The following is a 17,938-nucleotide window of genomic DNA, read 5'->3' as shown; positions in this document are numbered from 1 at the left end:
TGGCCGACAATGAGTGACTGTCGCCACCTCCTCGATCAACGGCTTCAAACCTTTAATCAACCAACAAGGAAGACTGGAAGCACGTAAAGTTTTAGAACTGTATGGCAGACCTCAGCTTTTAAAATTGTTGCGTCACAAAATTACAGCAACGTAGCATGAACCTTTGTTGCTCATTGTCCCAATTGCATTACCAAGCAGGGTCCCTTCCTTTTCCGGAATGAACCAGAGTGTCGTTGAAATTCAAACGTCAGCATCATTCGATTTCACTGCTTTAATTTCAAAGTTCAGTTAAGGTATTCATAGCTGGCTACAATATTTAGATTACACAAGCACAAATTAAGAGTGCGAGTTTTGTTACCGTATTTTGGCTTACCTGTGACTGCAGCTCAGCTTGGTACGTACTAAATTTTACTATTGTTAATTGTTCAGAATCATTTAATTCAAGTTCAAAGTTAAATCTCTTATTTCTAAATTGCGTAGATTCAAGTAGCTTTTGAAATGATTGTTGAGGTAGCCCAAGACTAACCTTATTTTACTTAATTTCGCAGTGCTTCAGAAACAAATCTCACTATTAATTTCAGTCACTAAATTAACTTTCAATTTTCCGGATTTATTAATTCTTTTGCTAAATTAAGTCAGAGTGTAGCGAAATTCATTACTTCTGACAAACTTTCAGTTTTCACACAACACGTGTCAACTTTCAGTTGCCACGCTTCTAGTGCTAATTATATGTGTAATAACCTTTCTTTTTCAGTTACTATAGTAATTGTCCTTAGGACTGGCGACCGTAATTTCCCCCATATCTCAAATATCTAATTACCGCTAGTTAATTGTTAACATAACGGCCGCACATTTACTTGCTTTATTAACTTTACCCCTTTTCAAAATTAATTTCCACCAGTTTCATTTGCATTTTTCCTTTCATTTAGATGTAACCCTTTCCTCCCTCTTTACCGACAAATTAACTTCGGTGACGATTGCTTTTCCCAAATTTACATTAGGTACACGCGGTTTAATTTTTCACTGTCATTAAGGTCGATAAGTGAGGGGGAGGTTACAAGTTCCGCTGTCTGCCCCCTCCGCTGAGCTGCCCCTGGGTCGCTCCACCCGCCGTCGGAAACCATACTCAACGACGGTCCATCATTTCAGGGGGGAGGGATGTGGTATCGATAGTAACGATGCCACATAGTTTCAAAGGTTGGCACTACCACGAGCCACTGACGGCAGCACCCTCTAGCTGGTGCAGTGCAGCTCTACGAGCTCCACTACAGATTCTGCCCATTTCATCAGGTGCAGTCAGCTAGGACACTTTGCTTCAGCTTTGCACTTCATTCCAAGTTATGTTTTCTTATTGCTTGAGTAAAGGGGATTTAAATTCATACAGCAGTACCGACGTGTTTTACCTTTTCCTGATCCAACCCAAGCGCTGCCTTCCAGGTGGGATACAAAACATTGGATGATGACTTTATGCTATGATCTGTGCTGTTACTGGCAAGGAGGGTAATGCCCCATTATTGGAATATGGCTCCTACTTCTGGTTTTTGCTAGCTCATTCTCCCTCATTTTTCATTACTATATTTTTTTCGACATGGTTCATGAACCTTATCCACAGTTTTGCCCTTAAAAAGTGCAGCTATCCCATCCTCATCCTCCTCCTGCTCCTCCTCTTCCTCAACTGCTTCAAGAACATTCTTCAAGACCACTTTGGGCCTAAGGGCCAACACTTTTCTCCCATTGTCCAGTACACTTCTCACTTGAACTCATTATGTATGACAATTTTATACATTTAAACTGAATTTACCAACTGCAGAAATATTCTAAGTGAATATTTGAGGGTGAACTCAAAAACAACAGCCTGCACTGGAGAACAACGCACAAGACTGACATTCCCACATACCAAGCATTCCAATAACATTTTGACACCTGGCGGATGAAACTCTGATACAGATGTGCAACAAAGTACAGTCAGGGTGCAGACAGGATGGGGGGTGAGTAGGTCCTGAGGTGGCCAATCTTTTCAGCTTTGAAATCGCACTTACTTCACCACACACTACACGCTATATAGTTGGTGTGACAAAAAGGTCACATGGAACTACTTTGTGGCAATTTTACCCTATTTTCTTTCACGAATAGGCAGCTTAAACCAAAAATACTTCCATTTTTTCATGGATCTATCTATTTTCCACCCATTTCCTTGCCAAAATTTTGGTGGGACTTGAAAACTTCAGATTCAGCACCCATGAAAACATATACAACATTTTTCAAAAAAAACTTCTACTAAACTTTCCACTACTTGGCATTTTGGAGCACCATTTGACTGTTCTATTATTTCATGCAACAATGTTTACAGATTTAGATTACAGCACATGGAGGTTTCATACCATACTGAATTCTATATCTCAGAAATCATACACAGATCTTTAGTCCTAATGATTGCTACAAATAATTGAAGGAGAAAGATAACAACTCACCAAATTGTTGAGGTGCTGAGCCATCAACTGACACACACACACACACACACACACACACACACACACACACAAACTACTATAAAGTGTCAGCACAAAAAAGCAAGTGTTCCCACAAGTGAGGAATCCTTTTTGTCTAAGTCATTTTTAGGGCAAAACGTGTCATTCATGTCATGAGCATTGTAAACAACTCTGTATTTGGATCAACTCCGGAGAGCTTTTTCCTTGTCCTGTTAGAACTGACCTTTCTTGTGGAGTTTCATTTGTAGAATTACACCACTTTATGAATGATTTTAGCAAAACATTGAGTCTACGGTCATCCCCTGTACCATCACCATCAATCAGGAGCCTCCGTCGAATAACATCCTCTGAAAATTAGAACAAATTGTTTACATTTTAGTACTGAGCAACCATATTTTTTAGTTTTGCAATAAAATTATGATTTTGGACACATTATTATTAGAAAATAAACAATACAATTACCAAATGTGAACCACTATACAGACAGACAGACATCCATCTTGAAGTGCTGCTCTGCTGTTACTAAAAGTGGAGGGACATATTTCTTTTATGAAGTACCAAACATACAAGAAGCTACATGTGTGCGCATTAATGAAATAGTTTCTCACGGATGTAATAAAGAAAAGACGTGGTTGATGACTGTCATAGAACATCAGACATCTACATTCTTTAAGAATTAAGACCTGTTTACAATGAAGGCTGTTATTTACCATGGTACTAACAGTGATTTTCAATGGTCTAACCTAGTAAAAAAATAAAAAAAAAAGTGTTTGCAAGATAGTGTAATAAGAAGGCAGCTTACTTTCTGCACAGCAAAAGCTGAGAAAATGCCTCTTGTAAATTTGTAGGTAAGGAATAGAGTCCTGGTGGTATTTAATGTTCATGCACGTAAGTGTGAATAGCTGTATGCCAGTACGAATTACATGACCATGGCAAATCAACAGTCAACCACAACAGATATATTAGACACCCACGGCATCACTAAGCACCAATCAGGAAGACAGTAAGCGACATCTCCGGTAGTTGCGAGCCACTGCCTCATGGTCTTCAAATACTGCCATGCAGGACAAGAGCAGCCAGTTCTATTCTGTTCTGTCTCTGAGTTGTATCTACAATTCTGTCCTGAGTGCAGTCACATCTCGAAGTTCTTCTATTTCTGCCTCCAGAGGACAGTGTCATCATATCTTCAAGCCTAGTTCAGTCTTAAATGTGCAGTGTGCTGAGTGCCATCAACAGACATATTTTCATCACAGTTGTAGAAACATTTAGAGTTCATTAACTGCAGACTTGAACTTTTAACACAGCTCAGTGTCTATAGCTGACTCTTGTGTATTTCGAAAGCAAGTTCCACACATATTCACACAGTCACAGCAGTTGTGAGCTGAAGGTAAGTATATTTTTTGCATCAATACAGCGTGCTGTTATTTGACTGCTCATACAACCAACTCTATCTTTTGTATACTTGTATTGTTTGAAGCACAATATAACAAAACCACACTTTTTTCCCTTTTCTTTCAGTATTTAACCAGTGACACTAAACACTAACAATTAGCAATCACTACTCTATGATTTGGCAATAATTTTTATATGTCTTCTGTAGCCGGAAGCTTTTATTTTAGAACAGATGTCACAATATTAACAACATGAAGTAGATCAACATAACGAAGAACACTGCTGTTTCTACCAAGTGTGAGTTTCTCTTTTATATTGCATAAAATTTTTCAGTGGATTCTTTTTCTATTTTTACTCATCTTGACAGCCTGTTTTGTTTATATTTTATTTATCGTAATGCATATAAGCAACTCAAACATAAAGAAAGAATTTTACACGTTTACAACATATATACATATACTGCAAAGGGATGGCATCATCACGCCTTTAGAGCAAGCACCTCTGTCCACTCAATTGCACAGACAAACTAAGAAGCTTGTGCTTCATATGAATGAGCTAGGTAAATGCAAAAGTATTGTACTGGGTAAGTTGAAAACTAGTGTCACTACCTTACTTGAAGGTTAAGATTTCTCTACGTTTGAAGAGAGATTCAGTATGGTCTCTCAATGATGCAGATTCTGTAAAAAGATGTTCAAAACCTTCAAGGAAGTGCAAACTGATGACTGCCGTTGGCGGTCAATTCCTCCTCCCAATAGTCATTTACAAAATGACGCCATGGAAAGGCAGGCTCCAGGATACCACAATTTTGTGATATTTCTGCACCAAAGCAACTTCTCTTTGTAGGTATGATCACTAAGGAGTGGAAGCCAGTAAACAGATGTAGGTCTGAAGACATCAGCAATCTGTCTAAGTGCCCCATTAAGTTGGGTGTGGATTAGCTTGATGTGAGGGTGATTCAATCACATTAGTGCTCAGTATAAAGATGCAGAGAAGGTGATTTTATACTAGCACACCTCAAGGTGGCTGTAGTAGCTCCCCTATTGAACAAACAATGCTATGGATTTTATCCGCTATATTTCATTTGTGATATTTGAATGAGTGTGCATTGCTAATGTTATTTTCAAGTATTTTGAAAACTTTGTATTTGTTAATACTATATCCTTCAGTGCATCATGAATTATGTTATCGGACAGCAAATGAAATCCAACTTCAATGCTGACTATCAATATAACAGAACTTCTGGGACTCTGTTTAATACAAGTCACATTTCTATGCTTTAAATGGCAGGAAAGATAGCACTGCACCCTGTGGGGCTCTATTGTTTATCTACCTGTATCCTACACAGCTGTCATTTCAAGGAATAGAATAGAAACCACTCACTGGAACCATTTCCGGTGTTATGGCCAAAAACAAGCAAGCACATTATTATTATTGTTGTTCTTATTTATCGTATGACATGCCAGCAGCATATATACAAAAACTGTCATTACAATGCAAAGGAATATACAGGGTGATTATAATTAAAGCTTAACTTTCAAAACACTGTAGAAATAATACTACTGGTCAGAATGATGTCAAATTGCAACAGAATATTTTTGGAGACGGGGGAAAACTTATGGCAGAAGAAAAAACTAGTGTAAAATTGATCAATAGATGGCACTGTATGTGTCAGAATACGTAAATAAAAACACCTGTCATGTGCACATCCCACTGAAGTTGGTATAAACAAGCTGGGTACATGGCTTTTCCTCCTTTGGTGTCTTCGATGTTCGCCATTACTGTCTCAATGCAGGATTCTGCTCTGCTTGTAAAGCTGTATTACAAGAATGATGAATGTGCTCACTTCGCTCTGCAGAAGTTCTGGACACTGAAGGGTTTGAAAAAAGGCGATGGTCCGATAACTGCCGACGGTCTGGAGAAAATTGTTCGAAATTCGAAAAGTTGGGGTCTTTTGCTGTGCAACCTGGTAGAGGGAGGAAACGAATTGATTCAACATCAGTGGAAGCAGTGGCCGCAGCAATGCAGGAGGAGACGAGTGGTGATGTGCAAATGTGTAGTGCACAGAGACTTGCCCGAACACTGGACATTCGCGTGAGCGCGGTGCTTAAAATCCTATGAAACATCCTTCTTTGCTATCCATTCAAAATTACCCATGTGCACGGGCTGCTTCCTGTTGACCTGCCAGCATGAGAGACCTTTGCTTTAGAATTTCTTGCTCGCATGGAAGTGGATATGATTGGCCATGAAAGATTTTGTGGACAGACGAAGCCCACTTACATCTGACAGGATATGTCAATACACAGAATTGTCGAATATGGGCAATGGAAAATCCACACGTAAATCAACCAGTACCACTTCATCCTGAAAAGGTCACTGTGTGGTGCGAGTTCACAGCATCATTACCATAGGACCATATTTTTCGAAGAAACAGGTGCTTCTGTACTGTCACTGGTAAGTGCTATGAGTGTCTTTTGCGCAACCACATCATTCTGGCTCTCCAACAGCATGGATGTGTGGATGGGATCATTTTTATGCAAGATGGCGCACCTCCACACACTGCAAAATCCAGTTAAGCAGCTGCTGAAGCGCCATTTTAATCCGTGTGACTTCTGGCTATGGGACTATCTAAAAGATGTTGGCTTCAGTGTTCCAACTGCAAACGTAGCTGCACTGAAGGCATGCATTGCGCAACACATTCTGAATGTGACCCCGGTAACATTGCAATAAATTGTGGAACATGCTGTTTCTCAATTTCAACTTGCAGAAAACAGTGGACAACACATTGAACATGTTTTGCCCCAGTCACATGGAAATTAATAATCCAATTTGATTTTGATTGATGCTTTTTATGCGGTTTTTAGTCTCAGGGCAATTAATAACTGATGAGATTGATGCTTTTTATGCAGTTTTTGCTCTCAAGACAGTTAAAAACCGATATGTGATGCTTTTTATGTGATTTCTGGCCTCAGTATAATTAAAAACCGACGTGAGTGATGTTTTTTATGCGGTTTTTGGCCTCGGTATGATTAAAATCTGATTTTTTCCATCTGATGTGATACGACCTTGCCGTGGTGGATGGGCTTACGTAACTAACGGTATTGCACCTGTACACCCTGCACACTGAGTAGTACAGTTTGTTTAACGTCGAACATACACCTTAGGCATTGTTGTATGATTCATTCGTCATTTGTAGTCGACCACTATTAAACCTTTCCACTCCAGTGTCGAGTGCCACTTGACATAGCGAAATTTGTTTTCCGCTCCAATGTCGAGCCTCATTCGACACGACTTTTCGAAGCTCTCAAGACGTATTTTGGGTCTACTAGGCATTATTGCTGCAGTATGCTGCCATCTAGGAAAACTAGTGTTAACTCGGTGTCGAACAGTAGCAGCTGTGTTAAGTCAAAGATTGTAATTATTCCGTTCAAGTCCACGCGCTTGAAATGGCTAGTTCTTCACGTACAGTGCTTTCTGAGGAAGAGATTTTAGATCTTTTAGAGTAATCTCTAAGTGAAAACGAGAGTGAAAATGATTTTGATTATGATAGTGATTCATTTAAAAACAATTTGAGTGACAATGGCGAATAAAACAGTGACAATGTGCATGTTTCTAGTGTTTCAGCAGAGGATTCGTGGCGAATGTGGAGCAACACTGACACTGACTTCACAGATTTTCCTTTTGACGGATCAAAGTGTGGTTTTATAACAGAAAGTAGTTCTGTTCCATCATCGCCCTTCGGATTCTTTCAATTAATTTTTACAGATAACCTATTTCAACAAATAGCAGATGAAATGAATAGGTATGCTACATCAAAAATACGTAAAGTGACACCACTTCCACAACATTCTACATGGTGGGACTGGAGAAATGTTACCATGGAAGAAATAAAATGCTTCCATGGTGTGCTACTGAATATGGCAGGACTTTTTTTCAAGAGAATGATTACAATCATCCAACTTCTTTCCAGACTGTTTTAGTCACCGACGATTTATGCAAATTTTCTGGGCACTTCATGTTTCTAATACGACGAGTGCTACACATGTCAACAGTCAGGTTCAGTCACGTCTGAGTAAAGTGACAAATGTACTGAATTACTTGTCTGGCACATTTCTCCAAATTTATCGACCATATCAGTATTTAGCTGCTGATGAATCTACAGTATAATTCAAGGGTCATGTATTATTCAAAATGTACAATCCTCAAAAACCAAAAAAATGGGGACTCAGAGTTTATGTCATTTCGGATTCATCAAATGGTTATATCTGCAGTTTGATGCCCTATTTTGGCGCTGTAACAACTGAGTCATTGATTCGTCCACACTTGAATTTTTCTGAGAGAATAGTTCTTCAGCTGCTAGCTAATATCAGAAATGCTACAGGGCAATCATTGTATCATTTGTACACTGACCGTTTTTATACAAGTGTTGCATTAGCTGATGAGCCGTTGAAACAGAACATGCATCTAACAGGAATGATACAGGCCAATCACAAAAACCTTCCAGCTGCAATCAAGAAAGGAGCTTTGCATCTAAGGAAGCACGAAATAAAATGCCTCCGCAACAACAAAATGATGGTTCTGGCATGGCAAGATAAAGTTCTCATGGTTTCTACAAAAGCCAATAACTCAGTGTCACTTATAGAAAGGAGAAACAGAGTGGAAACAGAAGAAATAAAGAAACCAAATGTGATTATTGATTATACTTCAAATATGGGTGGAGTTGATCGATCTGACCACTTTATTTCCAGTTACGGTTTTCTAGTGAAAAGTCTCAAGTGATGGCGAAAACTATACTTCTGGCTGTTGGAGGTAGGACTTGTAAACAGCTACTTACTATACAAGAACCACTGTGAGAAAAACAACTAGGCAATACTGTCTCACAAAGCATTCCGTAAAAGTGTTGTAAGAGGATTAGTTGCCGAAGAAAGAACTCAAGGACAGAAACGAGGACGTCGTTCAACTTCTGATGACGAGGAATGCTTGAATGGAAAGTTTCTCATTATCAACGAGCATCCTGGGAACAAGCGTAAGGATTGTGCAGTGTGCTTAGACAGAAAAAAGAAAGGTGGCAGGCGTGAAACTGTGTATTACTGCGAAACATGCTCACGAAACGCATCTCTCCACTATGAAGAGTGTTTCAAAAAATACCACACAATGGAAAGTATTGTACTGTAAAAGCTTACGTAAATATATGAATGAAAGCACACATTATGTTTTAATGTATACCCCAATTGTTGGCCAGCGGCCACATTGTTTCCACAAAGACATCCGCGGAAATCTCTGCGGTGCACTGCCGCCCAGGCGGCGGCGATTTAAATAAGAGCGCGCGGAGCCGCCCTGTGTCTGCCATACGGAGTGCAAAGGGTTAAATTATGATGCTTACAGCGCCATCTTTTGCTACATTTTGTAACCATTTATTTTTCTTCTGCCATACGTCTTCCCCCTTCTCCAGGAATATCCCATTGCGATTTGACATCATTCTAACCAATGATGTTATTTCTAAAGCAGTTTCAAAGTTTAACTTTAATTATAATCACCTTGTATATACAAATATATTTAAAATAATGAATAAAATATTTCTTATACATGCAAGTGGTCAATGTGATATGATATACAGAAACATGACAGGTATTAGGTGAGACTAGAAGCTATTGGTTACACATCGACGTACAGGTCTTGGATCCACTTCATAGCTCGAGGAGTGGCTTCTGTGAAGTCCTCTTCTGATCCACTGAATTTCCTAGTAGGGCACACTTTTGTGATGTGGTCCAGAGTTTGCTCACATGCTCCACAGCCACAGCTTGGGTTATCTATGAATCCCCAGTTTTAAAGCATGGCCTTGCATCTAGAGTCGCCACTTCCGATACGGTTGAGCTTAACCCAGTCTTACCTAGCAAAGCCGAACCCTTTTAGTGCTTTTGAGGGGTCAGTTATAAGGTGGTAATTACTGACTGAGTTCACCTTCAACTCTATGAACAGCAGAAACATCAATAGTCTACACCACTGTAGAATACTTTGTTCCTGTCTGGCAGAGAAGTCACCACACCAACATGGTAGACGTGCAACTCCACGATACCATGCATATTACCACTGGGACATTAAAATCTACCCCAATACCATGGCTCTCTGTCATTGCCGATATAGCACCACTGAAACTAAGATGGTAGAAAACATCTATTAAAGAATGGGAAAAAATAACACAAATAGATGACACAAAATGCCAGCCTATTCAAGATGTCATTAAAAATTTACCAAATCACCGATTGAAGTTACAAAATTTGATATGGAATAACAACTACATAAGAGGAGAGGACAGCTTCAATCTTACAGACACTTGGAAAAAGTGAGAACATGATTGTAAACTACAGGTTTTACATAAACCAACATTCAACTTTCTGACAATCTGGTATATTTCTGTTGGCACTATGTCACCTCCTATAATCTAAATAAATTTACATATGGTATGTGGCTGTAGTCTCTAATCTGTTTGCCTTCATATTTTAACTACTGACACATTGTGTGTTCGATATACAATTGATGAAATAATCCAGTATTTATATGAACCACAATGAAAAACTAGCCAAAGACCACAAAACAAAACATGCACAGTGTACCAGACCACTGACCACTAATTTATCATGTGGATTCAGTCTATATCAGGCTTGGCTCGTGGTTTTCATGCTAGGGTAGACTAATGCATTTACCAGTCAGAACTATGGTGCCAGGGTTCTCTACACAGTTACACATTATAAAAATGTTTACAGAATGTAACTAATTTCCTTTTTGTAATAAAGTACTAAATAACAGTAAAAGATAAGAATCATATGTAACATGTTTAGATGCTAACTTCACATTTCCTGACACTTTACTGCAACAAACCATGTTAAAAATGATGTATTTTGGAAAGATCTACAATGCGGTGTGTTGGTTGATATGGTGGAGGGGACCAAACAGCAAGGTCATCGGTCTCATCAGATTACGGAAGGATGGACAAGGAAGTCAGCCACGCCCTTTCAAAGGAACCATGCCAGCATTTGCCTGAAGTGATTTAGGAAAATCACGGAAAACCTAAATCAGGAAGGCTGGACACGGGTTTGAACTGTCATCCTCCTGAACGCAAGTCTGGTGTGCTAACCACTACGCCACCTGACTCAGTACAATGCAGTGTGTGTTAGCTTTTTTGCATGCAAAGTTTTTTTCATATTTTAAATTCCAAACTTTAAATGTGTGTTGTGATTGGCTGACAGAAACAAAGCTTCACAAACATGCTGTATTTACAGGTTTTCTTATTTATATTTATGCATTATGAAAATATGCGATTTCAATTAAACACCACAGTAAAGGTCTCACCAACAGCTAAATTGCTGGGAAATGTAACTAAATATGTTACCCCATTTTGTGCTATTTTCAGGCTCACGGTATGCTGTGATTATTCACAAGAAAATACAATTCACAAGAAGTGAGGAACAATAAATGTAGAAAAAGAAACTTGCTATAAGGCACATTATCCGGAAAACATTACCAGCAAGTAAGGAAATTCTTAGCAACTGAAGGTAATAGCACATGGTTCACCCCATTATTTTCTCTAATTATACATGTAGGTCTCTCAAACTTTTGACAGTTATGCTACTGTAAAATAGGGTGCTCTGGTGAGACATTTTAAAAATTTCACATGCTTTTCCTGCGGTGGATAGATTATCAATGCCAGAAACAGAAAACTAATGGTAGGACACTGTTAGGCAGTACGAGCTGAGCCTTCAGTAGGCCCATAAGATCTGTCCTCTGCAGAGGGCACATCTGTAAACCTCTACTACACAGAGCTAACTGCCATTTCAAGGTGAAGCCTTATGATTGATTGAGAAACATCACCCAATATCAACTGTTCCAAGAACGTTGACAGTCATTATTTAAATCCATGTGGCAAATATTCAGAATGTGGCATGACAATTTAAATTCTGCAATACGATAGAGAAATATATTTTAATACATATTTTGAGGTGGCTCTGCCTCTGAGCCTTTAATTATGAGCTACACCAGATCTAGATGTATCTTACATCATTGCCTCCAGAGCCAAATTGAACATGATACCATAAGTGACAAATAAGAATCACTGATCAGCACAGAAGTCATTTTACCAATACTAAACAGATAATAATCATTATAGGGCAATAACAAAGTGGTATATGTAATGCCTCTAATCTCTCATACTGGACATTTCACTGAACAACTTACTGAAGTGTATGAGTTAAAGTGAACAACTAACATGAACAACATAAACTGAGAAACGTATCCAGGAGTGGACTCTGACCATAATTAGTTAGGCAATGTTAGAAATTACAAAAAGGTAGGAAATTAAGATGATGGGACTCAGGTGAGTTGAAACAGAGATGGTTGCAGGTTTGAAAGTGAGCATTAGGTAATGACTGACCAAAATAAGCAAAAGATATGCAACAGAAAAAGAATGACTAGCTTTGAGGAATAAAATTGTAATGCCAGCAGAGGGATAAAATGGCAAGGCCCTGTAGCAGTGCTTAGATAACGCAGAAGACATTTAATGTAATTTATGAAAGGAGAAAACACAAATGCAGCAAATGATGCAGGCTAGACTTAATACAGACTTCTACAAAGTGAAACTGACAAAGTCCAAAAAAGGAAAGTGCAAAAGTTTTGAATATAAATGCACAGCTTTACAGCACCCAGGTATAGGAAAGTTATAGAAGCATTTTGAAGCTTTTGCTACAACAGGAAAAGATTTTTATGGTATGTTAATAACACTCCCAATAAACAGGGTTTCATCTCGTAATTCTGAATTATTTATGAAGCAATTTGAAGTGTTAAACTTCGTGCCTTACACACAGACTGAGGTAATATGAAGTAGAGATTTGAATTTTATAGAGCACACCTGTTCTAGAAGTGGATTCAAGCTGTTTCTTATAATATAGATACACTTGCATAATTTGCAAAGAGAGATATAGGATGCACCATCATTGCTACTGGTGGTATTTTTATGGACACACTGACATTGTAAAATCATAGCATAATTCACACAGTTAATGGCCTCTCACATCATGGTGGTCAATTGTTGACATTCAATATCAAAGAGCATGGCGTAAAAAAAAAGAAAGAAAGAAAACTGTAGCTGTAATACCTGAAAAAGGAATTACAGAATTCAAGAAGAATTAGCAAAATACAGAGTGGAAGGTACGAATAATACCCTTGGTGTAAATGAAAATAAAATGTATTCTGTAACATAGTCATATGCTACTTCCAAAACTGATTTCCTAAGAAATTAACCATAGGAAGCAGATTAAATGCACCTCAACACCGGATTGGAATCAGAATATCATGCATGACTAAGAGATGATTACTTGTCATAAAGTAAGGATGAAACCAGGGTTAAACCACGTTACATCCTTACTGTAAAATTGTGAGCAATGTCACCGGAGAATCAAAATGTTTGGACTGTTGAGGAAGCATAAGCCCCTCCAGCAACAATACATAATGGACAAAAGTATTACAGTAAAATCTATTTGGAACATAGTAAAAATGAGACAAGAAAAATGAAAAAAGAGAATGAGGAAATTTCATTGAAAGTAGATTACGAACAGATCAAAGGTAGCCCCCAAATTGAAGACACTCTTAATAACTTCTTTTTTATCAATTCCTTATCACACAATCTATAATTCCAAAAAAAAAAAAAAAAAAAATATAAAATAAAATAAAAAGGCATCTTCCAAACCAGGTTCGATAAAACTCAACTTCATCCTACATCTCCCAAAGTATTTTTCAGTGTTGTCAAGCTTCTTAAAAATATACGTTCAAGTGGTCACGGTGAAACCAGCAGTAAAATAATGAAATGTCATTCAGCTGAACTTAGTAATATATTGTATTACTTCTACAATGAATCTTTACACAGTGGCACTTTCCCAGACAATCTTAAGGAAGCTGTTTTCAAGACCATGATATAAGATACATATTACACACACTCAGTACAATCAAGAACACTCAGCAGCAAATAGTTTGGATTTCAAAGAGGACTTTAAACTGAAGAACCATTATTTATGTTGGTAGATGATACTCGAGAACCAATAAATCCGAAATTACTATCATTGGGAATATTTTGTGACGTGGCTACGGCATCTGAATTTGTTGTAGATGGATGTTGGATGAGGATGGGCTGTCAGGATGCACCATATTAAAACTCATCCGAGTTTCCCAAGTGGTTTATTATTTCCAGCTACAGTGACCCCATTCCTCTCGATCTGCGTCACCGGGTCCCGCAATGCTGAGGGCACCACTTGGCTGTTTGCAAAGCGGCTTGGCGGCGGAATGGTTGCGTCAGTGACCCATGCAGCGCACTGCTGTGTGTCGGCCTTGTACAGCCGCAGAGTTGTGACGATATCAGGCTGCACCGGCAGTTGACTCAGTGGTCTCTGTCCCTGCCGCCCAGGAGAGCTGTAAGGTGAATCACAGCATGCTTCCTCTGAGTCATGTACTCCTAACAGCTGGGTTGGGCCAGTCGGCCCCTTCTGCTTGTAACTTGCGCCATGCACACCGCTACGTTTACTCTTTTCAGCAGGTCTACAGCCCTGTGGCCTCCATTCTACGTTGCAACCCCTGGTAGCGTAACTTACTGTCAACAGGCCCGCGTCTGGCTGCAACTTATGGGCTCCGAAATATTACAACGAAGTTAACCTTTTCCCATCTTAAGCAGTGGTGCCGTTACAGTGTAAACCATGATAACTTAGTACAAAAGTTCCAATATTATGAAACTGTAGATGCAGAAAGTTCATGGTTGTTTTTTTTTTTAATTTACTTGAATGACAGAAAGTTATGTGTAACAACATAATGAAGGGCGCTCAGAATATGAAGCAATCAGACATGGTGCACAACAAAAAATATGATCCATTTGTAGTTTCAGAAGATGCAAATTTTGTACATTTTGCAGATGATACAAATATAGGAATAAAAAATAGTACCAGTCCCCTTACTGAAAAAGCAGTTAATGAAATAATTGAGACATCAACAGACAATTCAAGGCAAATGGATTATCACAGAATTTTGACAATACTTATTACATACAATTCAGTACTTCTCATGGAACTCCGTATGCTATAACACTATGTTTCTTAAACAAAGAAATGCAAGCAGTAGAAAGTGTTAAGTCTTTGGAATTACATTTAGATCACAACCTCAGCTGGAAAAGCCAATGCCTGAAATTAATTAAGTGCCTCGTTTCAGCTATGTTTAGAGTACACATGATTAATATTACAAGTGATTTAATGAGGAAAAACAACTAGTTTATTCTACATACTTCCATTCACTAATGAGTTACTGAAACATTGTTTCGGGAAATTCAAGTTACAGGGATAGTATTTTCAGAATGTTATTTTGTACATCCATTTGTACTTATCATAGACTGACATGGCTAACATGCTCATCAAATATGAAAACAGCACTTTGACCGGGTAACTGGTGATTCGTACAACATTTTTGCATGTGAAGTATAAAAGCTGTACTTATAGTGAAACACTGATAAAACTTAGGCTCCTCAGTACAGCTATTTGTTGAAGCAGCACGAAGTATCCCTGGGTAGATGTTATTTGAAGTCCATCGACTCTGAACTGCAGCACCCTTCTACACTCGGATGACAAAAGCAGACGTACAGTAGGTATAAAAGGGCAGTGGATTGATGGAACTGTCATTTGTACTCTGGTGATTCATGTGAAAAGTTTTCTGAGTTGATTATGGCCACAAAACAGTAATTAACAGACTTTGTATGTGGAATGACAGTTAGGACTAGAGGCGTGGGACATTACATTTCAGAAATCGTTAGGGAATTCAACATTCCGAGATCCACAGTGTCAAAAGTGTGATGAGAAACCAAAATTCAGGCATTCAGACCATGGACAACGTAGTGCCAACAACCTTCACTCAATGACTGATAGCATCACCATTTGCATAGAGTTGTCAGTGTTAACAGACAAGCGACACTGCAAGAAATAACATAGAAATCAGTGTGGGACATACGATGAATGTAACTGTGAGGACAGCGAGGTGAAATTTGACATTAATGGGCCATGGCAGTAGATGACAGGCACAAGTGCCTTGGCTTACAGCGCCTGTTCTGGGCTCATAACCATATCGGTTGGCCCCTGTACATGTGTTCTGGGCAGATGGCTCCTGAATTCAGATGGTAAGAGCTGATGGTAGGGTTTAAGTGTGGCATGGACCCAGATTGTCAACAAAGTATGTTGCAAGCTGGTGGTAGCTCCACAATGGTTTACGTGGAATGAACTAGGTCCTCTGGTCCAATTGAACTGATCATTGACAGGAATTGGTTATGTTCAGCTACTTTGAGACCATTTTCAGCCTTTCATGGACTTCATGTTCCCAAACAACAATGGAATTTTTATGGATGACAATGCAATGTCACTAGGTCACAGATGTATGTGATTGGTTTGAAGAACGTTCTAGACAGCTCAAGCAAATGTTTTGGCCACGCAGATCACCCAACATGAATCCCATCAAACATTTATGGAACATAACTGAGAGGTCATTTTGTGCACAAAATCATGCATCAGCAACACTTAGGAATTATGGACAGATATAGAGGCAGCATGGCTAGTTATTTCTGCAGGAAACTTCCAACAACTTGATAAGTAATGTCAAGTTGCTGTAGTACACCAGGCAAAAGGAGGTCCAATATAATATTAAGAGGTATCCAGTGAATTTTATCACCTCAGTGTGTATCATCAATGGTAGCAAGTGAGTGTCATGTGCACCAACACAGCCCAAAACAGTTGTTGATTCCCTACCTGACCTACCAGAGACCCTATTCAGTGGCATTCCCTGTTTCTCAAAAGCTCTTACCCTTGTTGGATAATTGCCAAACCCAGACGCATCATCGTTGTAGACAAAGAATGTTTTCTCATTAGCTTTTAGTCCACATCTTCTTCTTGTTCTTTACAACCCTGTGTTGATCTTTGCCTTCTTAACAGTTTCTTTCCATTCTGAACTCTCATTTGCTTCCCTTCTCCATCCTCTGATTCCCAGGACTCTGGTGTTTCTTCCACATTTTACAGCCATCATTTATGTGGTCTTCCATTTAATTTTATTCCTATCAATTTCCATTTGAAGACCTTTGTAGTTTATGTGTCCTGCATCCTTAGATAACACTCTAGCCAGGTTATTCTTCTACTTTTAATTGGACCTACAATATCAGCTCCTTGTATAAGACAATCCAACATAATTGCTCCATGCTCTCCAGGTACCATCATTATTTTTGGATCCCTCCATAATTTTTCCATAGTATTCATTGTTCAAATTTTTGAGTTATTCATCAGAGCTGGTTAGTGCCCATGCTTCACATCCATATGTAACCAGGTGGCCTATCAAAGGCATATATACAGGGTGTTATTCCTCACACACGAAGAAAGAAAATATGTTATGTGGACATGTGTCCGGAAACACTTACTTTCCATGTTAGAGCTCATTTTATTACTTCTCTTCAAATCACATTAATAATGGAATGGAAACACACAGCAACAGAACGTACCAGCATGACTTCAAACACTTTGTTACAGGAAATGTTCAAAATGTCCTCCATTAGCGAGGATACATGCACCCATCCTCCGTCGCATGGAATCCCTGATGCAGCCCTGGAGAATGGCATATTGTATCACAGACGTCCACAATACGAGCACAAAGAGTCTCTACATTGGTACCGGGGTTGCGTAGACAAGAGCTTTCAAATCCCCCCATAAATGAAAGTCAAGAGGGTTGAGGTCAGGAGAGTGTGGAGGCCATGGAATTGGTCCGCCCCTACCAATCCATCGGTCACCGAATCTGTTGTTGAAAGCGTACGAACGCTTCGACTGAAATGTACTGGAGCTCCATCGTGCATGACCCACATGTTGTGTCGTACTTGTAAAGGCACATGTTCTAGCAGCACAGGTAGAGTATCCAGTATGAAATCATGATAACGTAGGTGGATGAAACTAAAATGAGCTCTAACATGGAAATTAAGCGTTTCCGGACACATGTCCGCATAACGTCTT

The 17,938-nt window shown here is 39.0% G+C and overlaps 1 protein-coding gene across 1 annotated transcript in view; it reads right to left on the bottom strand.

Moving 5' to 3' along the window:
• Positions 1 to 17,938, bottom strand: part of LOC126092346 (THO complex subunit 7 homolog) — a 52,718-nt gene that overhangs the window by 28,910 nt on the left and 5,870 nt on the right. The window contains exon 2 of the mRNA XM_049907886.1: positions 2,713 to 2,836. Within this exon, the coding sequence (XP_049763843.1) occupies positions 2,713 to 2,836 (124 nt within the window). The remainder of the gene's footprint in view (positions 1 to 2,712; positions 2,837 to 17,938) is intronic.

Source organism: Schistocerca cancellata, chromosome 7, assembly GCF_023864275.1.
Source record: "Schistocerca cancellata isolate TAMUIC-IGC-003103 chromosome 7, iqSchCanc2.1, whole genome shotgun sequence".
NCBI lineage: Eukaryota > Metazoa > Arthropoda > Insecta > Orthoptera > Acrididae > Schistocerca > Schistocerca cancellata.
Note: the sequence above shows the minus strand (reverse complement) of the source record. Positions and strands in the feature narration are given on the sequence as shown.